At 38.8% G+C, this 17,311-nt stretch overlaps 1 protein-coding gene across 4 annotated transcripts; it reads left to right on the forward strand.

The window, feature by feature from the left end:
* Positions 1 to 284: 284 nt before the first annotated feature.
* On the forward strand, positions 285 to 17,065 carry LOC140593686 (COX assembly mitochondrial protein 2 homolog). Of its 4 annotated transcripts, XM_072745102.1 has the most exons (6): positions 371 to 497; positions 5,900 to 5,937; positions 7,565 to 7,651; positions 7,759 to 7,871; positions 12,271 to 12,342; positions 15,629 to 17,065. In XM_072745102.1, exons 4-6 carry the CDS (start codon positions 7,791 to 7,793, stop codon positions 15,713 to 15,715), a joined length of 240 nt encoding a protein of 79 aa, XP_072601203.1. In that variant the 5' UTR covers positions 371 to 497; positions 5,900 to 5,937; positions 7,565 to 7,651; positions 7,759 to 7,790; the 3' UTR covers positions 15,716 to 17,065. The 4 variants fall into 4 exon arrangements, with proteins under 4 accessions (XP_072601200.1, XP_072601201.1, XP_072601203.1 ...); XM_072745099.1 differs by lacking the exon at positions 7,565 to 7,651 and having other exon boundaries at positions 285 to 497; XM_072745101.1 differs by lacking the exons at positions 371 to 497; positions 7,565 to 7,651 and adding an exon at positions 4,508 to 4,635.
* The last annotated feature ends 246 nt before the right edge of the window (positions 17,066 to 17,311 follow it).

Consider the following 17,311-nt stretch of genomic DNA (forward strand, 5'->3'; position numbering starts at 1 on the left):
CCGTTCCCGCCCGCTGCGCCTTCGAAGCCACCAATTGCAGTTCCCGCCGTCCCCCAGCCCCGCCTCCCGGAGCTCCCCGTTTGGACTGTACCCTGGGCACGGGGGGCCGCGTCGGGGAGCGGCCGAAGTGAACCTCGCCGCGTGCCCGCATCACGCCTGCCAGCGGCGAACACTAGCTCAGCGCGGCCGGCCGCGGCCCCCAGCCCCGGCTGGTTGGTTCGGCGAGTCGCCCCAAGGCTTCGCGGCGCCTCCGTGCGCCCCCGCCCTCCTCCGCAGCGCCGGGAAATGGGCCGGGCCGGGCCGGGCCGGGCGCGCATGCGCCGCAGTCGCCGCGAGCCGCCGGGGCCGCTGGAGCCCCGCGGGGTCAGGCGTGGAGGGCGCGGGAGCCGTCGCCGCCCGGAGCTGCCCCGCCCCCGGCGTCCCGGGGGCCGGCCTTTGGATGGGGAGGCCTCGCTGGTGACGGTGGCTTCAGCCGGCCCGGTGTGGCCGCAAGGCGGGTGAGTCTGGGCAGGCCGGCCGCGCCGAGGAGCCCCCAGGGGGCCCCCGGTCCCGTCTCCTGCCGCGCTCGAGGTTCCCCGCGCCGGGCCTTGGCCGCGCGGTCGCTGGAGGCGCGCCCCGGGCTCTCGGCCCGCGGGCACCGGCCGAGGACGCGCCGGGGGTGGGGAGTAGGGAGCGTGCTGGGCGCAGGCCTGGGGATGTGGGTGGGCCCCTCCCTTCCTCCAGCTTCCGCTTCCACTTCCACGCCTGTGAAATGGGTATAACCCGCCGTCTCGTTGGTGAGAAAGGGAGGCCCTTCCCAGTGTTCGGTGCGGTGAGCGCGCAGAGAATTGTACGGTGATTCTTGTCGTCGTCTTGGGAGTCTTCGGGCGCATCTCAGCTGCGGTGAAAGTTGCCACCAGTCCGTGTTGCAGAGTGGGAATCCGGGGAGATCCTCAGCAGTGCAGTTTTTTTTTTTTTTTAAGATTTTATTTATCCATTCATCAGAGAGACACACACACAGAGAGAAGCAGGCTCCCTGCGGGGATCCTGATGTGGGACTCGATCCCCGCACCCCGGGACCACGACCTGAGTCCTAGGCAATCGCTCAACCACTGAGCCACCCAGGTGCCCCAACAGTACACTTTTTTCAAGGAGAGGAAACATTGAGGTGCCTTTTACTGGGTTTAAAAATTACCGTGCTTGTAGGTGCACAATAGATGCTTTATGAAGACTTTTTTTTTTTTTTTTTCTTTAGATGAAGAATCTTAAGTAAATCCGAGTTCTGGAATCCTTCAGTTAAAATCTTAAATGCATAAGAAGTTTGTGCTGGCAAACTTCTGTTGTGACACGCCTTTATCTCTTTTCCTATACGTATAGGTTTCTGCACTGACTTATTTTAAATGATCTTCATTTTCAGCCTTAAAAAAAAAATGTTGGGACGCCTGGGTGGCTCAGCGGTTGAGCATCTCCCTTTGGCTCAGGTTGTGACCCCGGGGTCCTGGGATCGAGTCCCGCATCGGGCTCCCTGCATGGAGCCTGCTTCTCCCTCTGCCTGTGTCTCTGCCTCTCTGTCTCTGTCTCTGTCTCTCTCATGAATAAATAAATAAATCTTTGAAAAAGAAAAAAAAAAAACTATGTTGAGGTGTGAACCAATTCTCAGATCTGTTGTAATCCTAAATTCAGCATTTGGCAAACATTTATTGGGCGTTTACTATGTGCATTTACAAGAATATTCCCTCACTGTGTATTCTTTGGGTTCTATGGGCTGATTTTTTTTTTTCCCCCTCCCAAGTTCAAATGATTTGACAGATGCCCAGCATCTGCTGAGTACCGATAAATGTTCAGGGACAGCTACAGCTTGTCCCATTTCTTAAGAAACTGTGTGGTGGAACTACAAGTCCTTTTCCCCAGGCAGCCTAGGGATTATTCTCAGTAGTGGTGGGCAAGGTCTGTATTTGGGAGCAAGAGTCACTTAGTAGCATATGTTTAGATTTGATCACTTTGTAACTGCAAAGGAAAGGGTAGGGTGGGTAATACCCTGCTGTATCTGGTACCTCTGGGGACTATGGGGCATAGTTTGAAATAGTTACAGAAATGCTAATTTAATTCCATTGCTTTCTGAAAAGTAGACTTTAAAAAGGATGTGTTTTGGAAAGCATTAAGTTTACAGTTCTTGCTGGAGAACAGCTTCTTCAAACTTGGAACAAGAGACTTTCCTGAACTTGCTTTTTTGGTTGTTCTAAAATGATGCTTGAAATTGCAACTATAGTATAAATTTCTGGTGCAGCCACCAACAACAAAATATTTCTAAAGAAAATCCAAGTGACATTAAAATCAAGGGTTTCCTCCTTGTGACTCTAGATTTGCTGAAGTGTTACTGGAATGCTTACTCATTTTGCTTTACTACAGTTATGGTATTGGTTACTCTTGGTTTATTTTCTAAAATTGTGCCACCTGGTGGTTGAAATCTATCATGGAATATTCATTATGAAAATTTTACCTCAGTCTTGGTAGAATAAGGCGAAGAAGTGACCTGAGTAAGACTATTATTTTTATGTCTTTAGTGAGAGTATCATACCGCTTCTGTACTCCCAGCCTACCCCCAAGTAAAAGTTAAAGTTGCTTTGCAGGGGCCTGTCACCTAGTTATCAAAACATCCAGTTGTCACAGCTGAACATTTCTAAGAGTTAGTGGCTGTTTTGGTATTAATGTGTGCACACTTGAAGCAGTGAGTGGAGTTGAGGTGGAAAGGGAAGCATTGTAACTGTGACAAGTTAACCCTTCTGATGTTTTCTAGATGCCAATGCACAGGTGGGACTGAAGTTTTGTGTTTAAATGATAACAGTTTGAATGGAATTTATTTATTTATTATTTATTTGTTCCTCTTTCTCACTGTGAACATCCATGCATGAAGTCTTAACACAGATGAATGTTCCCTTCAGCTTTGTTCAACAGTGTGGCTGATGTTCAGAATTATTTTGGCCCTACCCTTTTGAAATTCTTTCATGTGTTCTTAGTGGTAACAAGTCAAGTCCATGGACAGAATTTTAGTTTTGGAAATAGGTTAAAATCATTTAATTGTGGATTTAGATTTGAGAAGAAACTTAAGGATGCAGTGCAAGAATACAGTGTGGCATCCTCATTGATGTAGCCAGTCTCCTTGGGGTATGTGAGGACAGATAACCGAGAACTTCCCAGAGCAGCCAGTTTCCTTGTTGGACAGCTCCAGGAAGAGGACTTCTGCCTTTGTTAGCATCCACCCTTTGGTTTCCAGTCCTGTTCTGGAAAGCACCTTGGAAACACCACTGTAAATTTTAGTTCACCCTTTCCCATCCAGTGACAGAGCATTTCAGATATACAAACACTACTTTACATGTGTCACAGTCACTGCTCACTATTTCAGATGCTTCCACGTATGTTATTTTAAACCTCATGACCACCCAGAGATACAGGTCAAGAGCTAATTGCAATTTACAGAAGAAGAGACTTAGGTCTCAGAGTAAGTAACCAAAGTGTTAGAACTTATGGACAGATAAATCCGTAACTTTTTATTTCAAATCCATTGATTGTCCTACTGAACCAGATTGTTTCTCTTACTGTCTCCTCTGATGTGGACTTCCCTATATTGGTGAATATTCCCAGTTTCATTAATGGCTTCCTGTTTAAACCTAGAGTCAAAGCCATGTTTATCCTGAGCACTGTCTCCAGATACTCACATTGTCAGTATTTTGGACTTTGCTGATCAGGACAAATGTAGTACTGTTCTTTTTCTTGAGGGAGACAAGCCCTCTATTTCTAATAATATAGGATTATTACATTATCACATTTTTGGAAGGTAGGCCTAGAATTAGTGTCTGTTGAACTTGTAGCCAGCCAGAGGCTCTTTGGGAAATAGTTTTTTCTATCTGTATTTATTTCATCCACAAACTGCTGGGAAGGCATGCCTTTCCTATTTTGAACATTGGAATAATCTGTCCTGGTGAGAAATTGCATTGGGTAGTAACTGTGCCACTTACTATGTGACTTGAGGCTCAGTTTTACTCTGAAAATATGAGTAATGCATATTTGAACTACAAAAAGTCATTCTTATGGTTTCACTGAATTTATGAAGTTACCTACTCCCTACAGTTATTGGAAGGATTGTAAGACTTGTGCCTAGTGTGTGGTAAGTGTTCAACAAATTATTTTCTACACTAATAATGTAGATATATTCTTACGGCTTTGATGGAATCTTCAAAGTAAGAATATGGAATATACATTTAGTTTTCTTCAGTTCATAAGTTACTTTTGAGTTATAATAATGCTGATTAGAATTCAGGCTTTTTAAAGATGACTGCTGGGCGATACCAGCACTCACACCAGTGTGTCCTAAGAACAATGCCATTGTTTTATAGCTGTGCTTTGTGAATTGCGAAAGTCTCGCAGAACACCAACTGTTAATGAAGCCAGACAACACTGGGCGCAGAAGAGGGTATCTCAGTAAAAAGAAGGTGGAGGAAAGAGGGAGAAGACTGGTAAAGCAAGGAATTTGTTAGATAAGGGATTTGGTCACTGTTTAGAAGTGTAGGGTAAGTAGTAGCTTAGCTTTTTACCAAGAAGACTAGGAAAAGGAAACTATGAAACTATTTTCTCACTGGACATAGTTACCTAGGATGAGTAAGTAGAAGGGAAGACATCTCATTGGTACCCTGGCTGGGTCTATAGTAGCATAAACTTTTGTAATGGGGGGAGGAAAAATATACATTATGATATGTATGCATTGATACTCGTGTAAAATGTGCATGTATTTATCTCAGCAGCCAAGTGTCTTCTAAACTCTTTGCCAACCAAAGAGATCATTTCACTACATTGTAAGCTTGTTTCTGAACTGTAAAAGCACTCATCTGAGGGCTGATTGATAGAAATATGCAAACATTTTTGTCAAATATATTTACAAAATAAGACATTTTCTAGGTGGCTAAGGCAGTATACATCTTCTTTCAGAAAAAAGTGAGGCAGAAATCAGACAACCAGGTAACTAATAGGTTTAGATGCATAATATTGGTTATAATATTAGATGATCTAAATTGTTAGACTATGTGAAGTCTCATTTTTCTGTTGTAAAAAGATTATTTCATTAAAGGTTTTGTAGTCAGTAGCAGGCAAACCAACTTGAACTTGGCTGCATTCTAGTTTCCATTTTAAACCCTTTGCTGGCCACAATGGCCTGATATGTGATCTTCAGCTGTGCTATGCTGTGTGTGCGTGCACACTTAGTAGTCACTCAGTGGAACAGTGATCTACTAATGTATTTTTATAAACTGAGTTTTGCAGTAGTAGGAATACTATAATTCTCTGGAATTATTTATTTAGATATTTTTGAGGATTTTACTTGTGAGTGGAAGGTAGATAGGCAGTTTGAATTTCTTGAACTTTTTGATATTAACTCTATTAAGGTACAATTTACATATCATAAATTTACCCATTTTATGTAAGTGAACTTGATAATTTTAGTGAACTGCAATTGTGCAACCATTACCACAATCCTATTTTTTAAAATGTGTTTATTATGTAAAAATATTCCTTTGTGCCCAATGGCAAATAATCCTCACTTTCACTTTCAGGCCCATCAGCCTTTTTTCTCTTCAGTTTTGCTTTTTCTACACATTGCACATAAATGGAGTCATGCTGTATAGTCTTGAATCAGGCTTCTTTCATTTAGCTTAGTGCTTTTGAGCTTCATCTGTGTTGATATCTGTATCAGTGCATTCCTGTTGATTGCCAAATAGTATTTCATTGTCTAGATATACCACATTGGTGTATCCAGTTACCAGGTTATTGGGTATTTGGATTGTTTCCGGTATTGGCTATAATGAATAATACTGTGAACATTCACATACATGCCTTTGTGTGCATATGTGTTTTCATTTCTTTTGGATAGATTCTTAGGAGTTGCAGTTTCATGTTCTGGGTCATTTGGTAAGTTTCTGTTTAACTCCTTAAGACACTGCCAGAATTGTTTCCCTAAGTATGTACTATTCTACTAGAAATGCGTGAGGTCTGTTTGCTCTGCATCCTAATCAATGCTTGTTATTGTCTGACTTTTTGATTATAGCTATTTGGGAGGATGTGTAGTGGTATCTCATTGTGATTTTAGTTTGCATTTCCCTGCGACTAATGGTGTTTAGCAGTTTTTGTGTGCTTAATTAACCATTCCTGTATCATCTTCTGTGAAGTATTCATTCAAATTTTTTGCCAATTTTTTGGGTCCATTTTAAATGTTGGGTTCTTTGTAAGCATTCAACAAATCCTCTTTCATATATGATTAGCAAATATTTTCTCCTAGCCTGTAGCTTGTAGGATATTTATTTTTTAGAGCAGTTTTAGATTCACAGCAAAACTGAATAGAACGTATAGAGAGATCTCATTTGCCCCCCTGCCCCACACATGTACAGCCTGCCCCACTATCAGCATCCCCCACCAGAGTTGTATGTTTTGACAATTGATGAACCCGCATTAACATGTTGTTATCACCCAAAGCGTGGCTTGTTTTTTTCTTTTTTCTTTTCTTTTCTTTTAATTATATACATTATGAGATGCTCACCATGATAAGTGTATGAACAATATTATTGACTTCATTCCCTTTAGCTGTATTTTACATCCCTGTGTCTTTTTATTTTAATGGTGTATTTTTTTTTAAGATTTATTTATTTATTCATGAGAATACACAGAGAGAGAGAGAGAGAGGCAGAGACACAGGCAGAGGGAGAGGCAGGCTCCTTTCAGGGAGCCCGACGTGGGACCTGATCCCAGGTCTCCAGGATCACACCCTGGGCTGAAGGCAGGTGCTAAACCGCTGAGCCATCCGGGCTGCCCTTAATGGTGTATTTTGAAGTGAGAACTTTTTTTTTAATTTGATAAGATTTTACCTTTTTTTTTTTTTTTTTTTTTTTTAATGAATTGGGCTTTTGGCCTATTTAACTAAGAACTCTTTTCCCAAACTAAGGTCATTATTTCCTCTTAGGCTTTCTTTCTTGAAACTTTTAAAAGATTAAAACAATTAATTGGTTCTTTTTTCAAGTTAAAAAGAATACGTTAAAAAAAGAATAGGTGAATAATGCTACCTAACTTTGGCAAACACTTCAAAATAATGCTTTTTCTTTGAAAGTTGGCTGCTAATTTACTATTTTGTGAAAGAACCAATTATATTTAATTTCTGGGATTTCAGCTTCTTGATTTCATAGTAATAACTGCATTATGGATATATCTGCTAAATTGAAAAACTTTTTTCCCATCTGCTTTTTGTTTCTCTTCATTGTTTAAGTTGGATTTTCTCAGCCAGATGTTAGGAAGAAAGCAGTCCTTATGTATTCACAGTAATGTAGGACTAATGAGCTTAACCTCAGAGGAATATGCATTTTAAAAGGATTAATAAACCAATTCTTTTATGGAATTTCATCTGAACAAAATGAGTTGTGATCAATTTCAGGAATGTGGGGAAAATACTTGAAATTAGGTTTATTAATGCAGGCTAGCTGTTCTTCTGGAGCACTTATTTCCAGGATTGGGTCTCTTGTGGAGTCCTGCCTTTTTTCTGAACCTGCAGGTTCTTCAAACAACATCTGATGACCTGCTGAATCTGTTAAATTGTTGGATAAGGAAGCTCAGGGTCAGGCTTAATAATTTGCCTAAGGTCAGCATTCTTTTCTGATAAAGCTCATGGCACGTTTTTGCTGAAATAGTGTTAGGTCGTATTAACAAATACAGTCACGCGTATTCAAGACACTCTTGTATCCACAGGTTGCCCTGCTGTGCTCCGTCACCTCCTAAAGATGCATCCTGACTTATCTCCACACTTGCACACTGAAGAATGCAACGTCTTGATTAACTTGCTTAAGGAATGTCACAAAAATGTAAGAGTTCAGAAAAACGACCAGAAAGCAAAAATGAAACTTAGGTACAACACACTGGTGTAAAATGTTACCTCCACTAATGGAAAGGAATGGATCTTAACTTCTTAAAGATTAGTAACTGATGCTTGTGATTTTTCAGACACCATTCCCTTTCATGATTAGTAAGAATGCAGCATGTGGTAGCTCGTTAGGGAACTCGTTAGGGAACTTCTGAAATGGTATGTAATAGTTAGAATCCGCGTTCTTACAATAAAACACTTTCCTTTTTTTTCATTATAGGGCAGTAGAACAGTTATGTTAAGTTCTGACTCTTCTGATCATAATGGAATGATTTTAAGATTTTTCTAAGATTTTCTTTGATCTTTACCATTCTGTGTTTAAAGGAGATTGAAACATTTTTAATAATTAGATGTTAGCTAGATTTAAATTATAATTGGTCTAATTTGACAGGTTTACTTATTTGTTAGTGGGATGGAAGTAAAATTCCATGGTTTAAACCAAAATAGAAAGGAAGCCCAGTTTTGGAAAGCATTAAATTAAGCTGGTATTTTTACAAATGTCAAATACTTAGCTTTTTTCATATATTTGCTACATGAGATAGCTGTAAGGAGCATTTCTATTTTTCTTTAACTTTGCATGATGTGTTATTTTCCTTCTGATAGTCATAAACTGTAGACATGATATACATCATTAAAATTATAATAATATAATTATAATAATAGCATCATTTAAATGAGTAAACTTTAAAGACTAATAGTAAGGTAGTGAGTAATACCTGTGGCCTGTGAAGTTAGGTATTTTTGTTGTTATTGCTTGACAATATACTTCAGGCAGACTTTTTTCAGCCTACATCTAGATCAAGAATTGATACCGTAAGTCTTTTTAAGGTTAGTCATTTTTATGGGTGCCGTAGTGTCCTTTTTTTTTTTTTAAGATTTTATTTATTTATTCATGAGACACAGAGAGAGAGAGCGCGAGAGAGGCAGAGACACAGGCAGAGGGGGAGCCCCCTGTGGGACCACGCCCTGGGCTGAAGGCAGTGCTAAACTGCTGAGTCACAGGGGCTGCCCCTCATTTGTTTTTATTTTATTTATTTATTTATTTTTTCTCTCATTTGGTTTTAGATTGTGTTTCCTTGATGGCTGGGTTTTGAGCATCTTTCACATGCTTATTGGCCATTCGTATAAAGTCTTTTGCCCATATTTTATTTTATTTTAAAAAGTTTACATTTTATTTATTTATTCTTATTTTTTTCTTTTGCCCTTGTTTTAAAATTGTGTTGTTTGTTTTATTATTGAATTTTAAGAATTCTTTTTTTTTCATTTGTCATACAAGTCCTTTGTCTGATGAGTGTATTGTGAATATGTTCTCTCAGTCTGTAACATTCTTTTTCATTTTCTTAAGATTGTGTTTCAAAGAGCAGTTTCTAAGTTGATGACGTCTAATTACTAGGTTTTTGTGTTTTTTTTTGTGGTTGGTTTTTTGTTTTGCCATCTAAGCATCTTTGTTTCTTGGTCACAAAGATTTTCTCTTGTTTTTTCTTCTGGAAGTTGTAGAGTTTTAGCTTTTACATCTAGATCTGTGATTCATTTCAAGTTAATTTTTGTGTATTATGTGAGGTATGAGCCAGTTTTTCTTTCTTTCTCTATGGATATTGTTGTTGCAGCACCATTTGTTGCAGTGACCATCCTTTCCCTACTAAATTATCTTGCTGTCTTTGTCAAAACAATTGACCATATGTGACTGGGCCTATTGCTGGGCTTTCTGATCTGTTCCACTGATTTATGTGTTTATTAACACCAGTTAATTTCAGTGTTAGTGGGGCCACCCTAGTACCCTGTTTTGTCCTCTTTGTCCTCATTCACTTGCACTGGAGTGATTGTTGAAATGTAAGTTGAATCATTGTTCCCCTCTAATGGCTCCCTTTGCCTGCAGTTGTCAAATCTAAATTTCTCACTTGGTGGTGTTTCAGGGCCTTCATGAACCTGGCCCCCACTTATCCCTTGGGTCTCACCACCCTCCTGCACCTCTTCTGCTTGCTCCTGTGTGCTCCTCTGCAGTTGTGTAGGAACATGCTTCCCTCTTCTAAGCCTTTGTGCTTACTTTTTCCTTGTTTATCTTACAGCTCTCCACTATCTCTACTTCCGGTGCACTAGACCAGGTTTCTTCATCCTCCAGGTTTTATTCATTTGTCATTTCCCTTTCCTTTCCTCCTTTCCAGGCCTAGATTCTCTTGGTGTGGTCACTCTGTACTCCAGTAACCACATATAATACAGTTCCTACTGTGAGATAGTTCTCACACTTTCTGATCTCATGACTCCTTTATGCTTTTAAAAATTACCGAGGACCCTAGGTAACTTTTGTGTATGTGGACTATATCCATCAATATTTACTGAATTAGAAATAAAAACTGAGAAATTTTTTAAAAATTAATTTGTATAAAAATACAATAATAAACCCATTACGTGTTAATGTAGTAGTTTTCCATTAAAAAGATCTTATTTTCCAAAACAAAAGAATGAAAAGAATGACCTTGCTTTTGCATCTTTGCAATTCTTTTTAATACCTGGCTTAATAGAATATAGCCAGATCCTCCTATCTGCCTCCTGTTCAGTCTTTGGTGATATTGCCTTTTGTGTAGTGTTTGGAAAGTTCCACAGTAGCCTTGTGAGAGAGTGGTAATGAACAAAATGAGTAAGATCTTTGATTATCAGGAAAATAGTTTTTATTGTGTGCATCCCCTGGAAAGGTCTTGGGAACTTGTGGGTGTTCCTCGAATACACTTGGAAAACTACTGCTTTACAGCAGTCACTTTGTTAGCTGGCTTCCCTCTGACTGTGGACTGAGAGGAGGGCCCAGGTCCACCTTCCTCATGCTGTCTCCCTAGTGCTTGGGACATTGTCTTTGAAATACCAATTGATTCATTTTTCAATCAATTGCCCAGTCAGTTTGGTGATAGACATCACACGCTAGAGGCTTGTGCCATGTGTATACAAGAGAAGTGTAGACCCTGGCCCTTTCGTAACCCAGATCCAATGGAGCACTTTGGGATGGTTTTTCATGTAATGTCACAAGAGTATAATTCTTCATTGGGTTTAAAAGTTGAAAAAGCAAAAAAAACCCCAAAAAACAAAAAACAAAAACCTTCCATCTTGGATTTAAAAATAAGATGTATGTCTATGGGATGATATGAGTCGATGTAAGCCAAACTGAAATATTGCCTTCTGAAAGTCTAATCCTTTCTGTTATTTCTCCTTCAGCAGAAGGCATGTAAAAATACATGGTTCCTGTTCATTTGTTGTCAAGGAAATAAAGAAAAATACACAGCGAAGTTATTCTGCAAAGGTCCTTAGGTAACCAGTAGGAGATCTTAGTTTACCTTAAATGCTTGCCAGAAAAACTGACCCATTTATTCATTGTGGACCAGAAAAAGACATGTACAGTGATGGTGAAGCAGGGAAAGAAAGGACTAGCACGAGGCATAGCTTATTAATTACGTGTTGTCTGGTTTCCATGAAAGCCTTAATTAGAAAAGGAAAAGATACTTATTATTACAAGTTTAAGCACTTTCAGCATGTCATTATAGGATATCACCATGCTCTCCTACCCACCCTTAAAAATCGTGATATGCAAACACTAATTATGGCCTGACTAAAATTTGTGTTCTTGACTTCAGTCTTCATCTTATTCTGCTTTGGAGCATTCATACTTTTTGTCGTGATAATCGTCATAGGCCCTGAGACCACCAAGAGATTTTTATTTTTGCTTTGCAAAGAAAGCAGACTTTGAACTTCAAACATAAGTTTTCTTATATTGTGGATTAGTTGCTTACTTATGTGGCCCATATAAGCCATTTAATAATAATAGTGTTATGTGTTTCTGATGTATTTTGATGACATTTTGGATGGAGGCAAATGAGAAAATTAGCGTTGGCACCCAGCATTTATTAGGTAATTCTTCAAGGGACAGAATGTTTACTCGTGAAGAAGTCACTGGTTGTGTTAGTATGGCCATATCGCACTTTGGTGTTACTCTCTGTGATAGACGATGGTTGTGCTGTGATTTTCACGTGTCCTTAAAGAAAAGAGTATTAGAAAACAGAATGATTTGCACTCTGGCATTGTGAGTTAATAGGTATAGGTTACAGGTTAATAGGTTTCTCTCTTATCAAGGAAAAGTCTTTATATTTTCATTTCTACCAAGAGAACTTTTATCCCTCCTTTTAGGAAGGCCAGGATAATTCCGTTTATTTGTATGTTTTATACCTGTATTTAACTCTTTGCTTATTAACAAGGTGGTGACACATTAAACTCATTTCTGTAGGAATAAGTATTTAAATTCTCTATGCCAGAGACCTTTGTATATGGGATAAAATATTTACCCCTTTTCTTCCTTTTAGCACAGCATTCTGAAATTTTTTGGTCGTTGCAATGATCTTGATCGGGAGATGAGAAAATGCTTGAAGAATGAGGTAAGAAAAGTGTTAGAGGATGAAAATGGTTGAAGATTAGAATAGAGCATTTCTGAACAATATTTAGAATACTGCCATTACTAATTTTTATTCCAAACTTTAGTATAATAGAGAGGATTGACTGCATGTGTATGTTCTCCTCTAAAACCCAGAGGAGAAATGAAAGCCTCTTCTGGGAACAATTTTAGGACTTTGCTATTTTTTTTTGTTTTTTTGTTTTTTTGTTTTCATGCACATAAATGAAAACAACTTTCTTAATACAATCATTGTGACTCCTCTGGATGAATCATGAGGGCCGGGAAACTGAATTTGTTTAGCAGAAAGACTTTGGTCAGTCAGCTATTAGCTGTAGCAGATAACACATCTTGGGCTTCTGCTTCCTCATAGAACATGGCAGGTGCTAGACTTGGGCTCTTCACAGGTTTAAAATTGTGAATTTCTTTATAACCATGGCGTGTATGAGCCACACGGGTCTGGTTTGACTTGGTCAAGACGACTCATTTCCAAAACCCAGTTTTAGACCATGACTTGGACTTGGGCATACAGCAGAGTGCTTTTGAAATCTTTGAAAAGAAATTTGATTCCATTTCTGTTTCGTACATCAATTGTGTTATGTCCAAAACCCTTAAATATCTCTTAACTACTAAAAACCTGTCTTCCAGTTTTTTTCTTTTTCTATATTTTTGAATTTTTTTTCCTATTAGCCTCATATTGAAAGGTATTAGTTATATATTTTAAGCTGTCTAGCATCTATCTATTGTCAACTTTTGTATTTTTCAATCTGAAGTTTTTTTTTCTTCCCAGAAACCCTGTCCAGTGTCTTTACTGTTTGAAGAACTTTCTGGAGTTCTGAATTCAGGGTGATAATTTTCTTGGCACAAATGTGTACATGTAGAAGTGTTTTAAATTGATTTTTGAAGAGTTTTTCTTCTATGCAAGGTGGTTTATATGAAAACTGAACCCAAGGGCTCTGTTCCTGTTTCAATAAGATGATGGGAAAATGAAGCCTACCATATTTTATTCAGTACAACTGTTTATTTCTCACATGCTTTCAGTTGTGTCAGATTGTTTTTCCCCTAAGTTTAGATTTTTTTCTTCTTCTTATGGTTCAATAATTTTTGCCATTGGTGTGGTGGTTAGATCTTTATACAAAATTTTCTTCCCAGGTGGTCCTGAGCTGTTAGTGACTGGTAGAACATCGGAGACATTTTTCATACTTTGAGTTTGTTTTCATGTCAATTCTGGATTTTCTCCTTGACTTATTTTCTAAGTCCTTTGTGTGGTTTTTATGTTGCTTCATTACCTGATTTATAGATGTTTTTCTCTCTGTTCTTTCTTCCTTCAGTCTTCTGAACCTGTGCTCATTTATTTTCTCTCTGCCTTTAATGCTTTCTAGTTGACTGTTTCCCGTCTCCATATGCTCCTCTAACCATCTCCTTCACGTGCCATTTGAGTGCTTCATTGCTTGATGCTTTCAACTAGCAAAAGGGTCTGGCCAGTTCCATTAGCCTCTCTTTGCTGCCATGTTGCTGCTTGTTTTTTTTTTAATTGAAATAATGATTACATTAATACTACTTTTGTAGCATCCTCTTTTGTCCTTCTTAGTTGTTTTATTTGTTTTGTTTTGGTTTGGTTGTATCGTTCAGTGAAGTTTTGTGAATAAAATCACATTCATTCTTTTCTTCTTTTATTCAAAGGCCACCTTGCCCTTTGGGGATATCTTAGCAAACATTTTAACATAGACTATGTTTTAATTTGCTCTTTAACTGTTTATTTTGGCTGCCTATGAAGTATTATCTTCTGAAGATTTACCCTTAAAACCTTCTCCCAAAGAAGAGGGGATTGCCAGAGGCAGTCCAGTATATGTGATTAAAGATAGAAACCAAATATTTTTCTCAGATTAGGTATCCCTCCATGTTTTAGAACAGTGCCTCTTTTTAAAAAATAGTTTTTAAAGTGACAAAATTCCCTTTCCCTCTGACAATCTTAAGAGAAAAATTAATGTATGACAGATAAAAGGAATGATTTTGGTTAAAGGAACCTGGTGTTTCATCTGTAATTTGGTTAAAGAGACCTGGTGTTTCATCTGGCCCTTTGATGAAGAAGAAAAAGTTTGAAAACTGATTCCAGAAGCGATGTTAGAACTCTTCAATAAAAACTTTAGATCTAGAAAACTTCTTAGAGATAATCTAGCCTAGCTCCTCTTATTTGAGGTTACAGGACCCAAAGATGCAGTGAGCATAAACCTTCACAGCATTGTCTCTCTGGGGTCTGGGGCAGGGCACCCAGTCAGGCGCCTGGTTAGCTCTCTCTCACTGATTTTCATTTCTGTGGCCTTTTCCTGTACTTCTGGCTCCTGAAAGATTTTGATGTCTAGCTGTTCACATATACTTAGTGTTTTCAACTTGAATTTACTTTTACTTTTTCCCCCTTTTCCATAAGGATCCTTCATTCACCTTTAAAATATGTCTATTGGTCTATATAAAAACACTTATATCCAACTTTCTCTGGTTTAAACAAGTGCTTTTTCTAAGTGCCAGGCTGTATATTTCCTGTTACTTGTAACCTACTGGCCAGATCAGAATACTAGGCTGAAAACCTCCAAGGTGAAAACTACATTTAGATCTAACTGATCATAAAAATGTAGGATTTGGAGAGCATCAGGTTTGATGACTATTCATAATAAAAAATCTTGGGAAGTTCAGCTGACTATAGGTTTCCATCTGAACTAATGGGTTATAATATGGTTGCCAAAAGCCAATTACTTTTGAAAATATTTATAGAAATAAAATATCTGTGTCATAAGAACTAGTAGGTCCACTGTAGTTCATATCTGTCAGAGTACATGAAGCACTATATTTAATTCTGGTTGTGATATTTTTTATAAGGGATGTTGATAATAAAGCACTTTATAAACGGTACTTAGTAGCTATTAGAAGGCAGAAGCCATGTTCTGTTAACCTTTGTAGAAATTGGCAATGTTCAGCCTTAGACGACTTTGATAGATTGTGAGCTCCTCCTGTAGAAGAGGGACAAAACTCACTCATCTTAAATATTTACTGAATTCATATTTTGGGAGGAAATTAATTCCGTAAATATTTGTGTATTTATTAGTGTAGGTGTGCTATACTGTGTTTGTGATTTCAGATTCAGTGAAGTAAAAGTCAAATAATTTTATCAGCAAAAACAATTTATTTTGCAAATATTTTAAAATATTTAACTTAGCTGGTACAAATGGTAATATAATGTGCTGTCTCTTTTCTCCCCCCTTCCTTTTATTTTCCAGTGCATGGAAAAGAGGACCAAGAGCAGGGAGCATGGCAATGCGATGAGAAAAAGACTTTTTAATCCCGCAGAGGAATCTGAAAAATAAATTACAGGCATACCTTGTTTTATTGTGCTTCGTTTTATTGAACTTCGCAGATAATGCGTTTTTTTCAAATTGAAGGTTTGTGGCAACCTGGCACAAGCAAGTCTATTGGCGCCATTTTTCCAACAGCATTTCTCACCTTGTGTCTTTGTATCACATTTTGGTAATTCTTACAATATTTTGAACTTTGTAATTATTATTATATTTCTTATGGTGATCTGTGATGTTACTATTGTGATTGTTTTGGGGTGCCACAAAGTGTGCCCGTATAAGACAGTGAACTTAATCAGTGTTCTGTGTATTGTGACTGCTCACCAACCAGCCATTCCCTTGTCTCTTCCTGTCCTTGGGCCTCCCTACCCCCTGAGACTCAACATATTGAAATTAGGCCAGTTAGTAATCCTACGATGGCCTCTAAGTATTCAAGTGAAAGGAAGAGTCCTTCATCTCTCACTGTAAGTCAAAAGGTAGAAATGATAAGCTCAGCAAGAAAGGCATGTTGAAAGCCGAGATAGGCTGGAGCCAAGTTGCCAAATACAAAGGGAAAGTTCTTGAAGGAAAGTAAAAGTGCTACTCCAGTGAACACACAAATGGTAAGGAAGCAAAACAGCCTTGTTTCAGTGGTCTGGATAGAAGATCAAACGTTCCCTTAAGCCAAAGCCTACTCTAGAGCAGAGTCCTAGCTCTCTTCAATTCTGTGATGGCCAAGAGGTGAGGAAGCTGCAGAAGAAAAGTTTGAAGCTTGTAGACACTGATTTGTGAGGTTTAAAGCAAAGAAGCTGTCTTTATAACCTAAAAGCGCGTGGTGAAGCCGCAAGTGCCAATGTAGAAGCTGCAGCAACATCGAAGTGAGACCTTCCAGTACTTTATTAGCAATAAAGTATTTTTTAATTAAGGCATGTACATTGTTTTCTAGACATAATGCTATTATACACTTAATAGACTACAGGCTAGTATAAATGTAATTTTCATACGTGCTGGGAAGCCAAAAAATTCATTTGACTCACTTTGTTATATTTGCTTTACCGTGATGGTCTGGAACCAAACTTGTAGTCTCTCTGAGGGTTGCCTGTATACTTTCCCTGGATGCCTTGGCTGAGAGAAGATGTAAAGACTATTGGTTGATAACCAAAAGAATCTTACCTGATTTGGTCTCCAGAATCCTTTGACTGGAAAGTGACCCAAGAGAAGTCAAGCCATGGAGAAATACAGAAGCCCTGATTCTGAATATTTGTTGGGTGGAGCCTTGGTTACTCTCTCTCATCTGCGAACACACCTGACTTCCAACATGTCTCTTCCCTTTGCCAACAATGGGCATTTGCTTATCTCCTTCAATAAAATAATTGGCTTTAATCGTATTTTTTCTTTTCTCTTAGACTTTCCTGGAATTAGAGCAAAATGGTCCCATTAGACTTAACCTCTTTGACATGTGGCAATTCTGGATCTTAAACATTGAAGACACAGGCTAGGGCAAAAAGAGGCAAAAAGAGTTTGGAAGTCCCAGCTGTGTTCACAATAATGGAAATGACCCAACTCTATTGTTCCCAGACTCATTTCTAGCAGGCACCCCCCAGTGCTCTTTCTGCCAGGTGTTCCTGA

The sequence above is a fragment of the Vulpes vulpes genome, unplaced genomic scaffold (genome assembly GCF_048418805.1).
Source record: "Vulpes vulpes isolate BD-2025 unplaced genomic scaffold, VulVul3 Bu000000635, whole genome shotgun sequence".
Classification (NCBI taxonomy): domain Eukaryota; kingdom Metazoa; phylum Chordata; class Mammalia; order Carnivora; family Canidae; genus Vulpes; species Vulpes vulpes.

Bases quoted from the DNA above. Each gene is read 5' to 3' on its own strand.
- LOC140593686 (XM_072745099.1), top strand. From the start codon at position 286: ATGGGCCGGGCCGGGCCGGGCCGGGCGCGCATGCGCCGCAGTCGCCGC. The intron at 498-5,899 runs GTGAGTCTGGGC...TCTTTTGGATAG, and splicing joins CCGGTGTGGCCGCAAGGCGG to ATTCTTAGGAGTTGCAGTTT. The intron at 7,872-12,270 runs GTAAGAGTTCAG...TCTTCCTTTTAG, and splicing joins TTAAGGAATGTCACAAAAAT to CACAGCATTCTGAAATTTTT.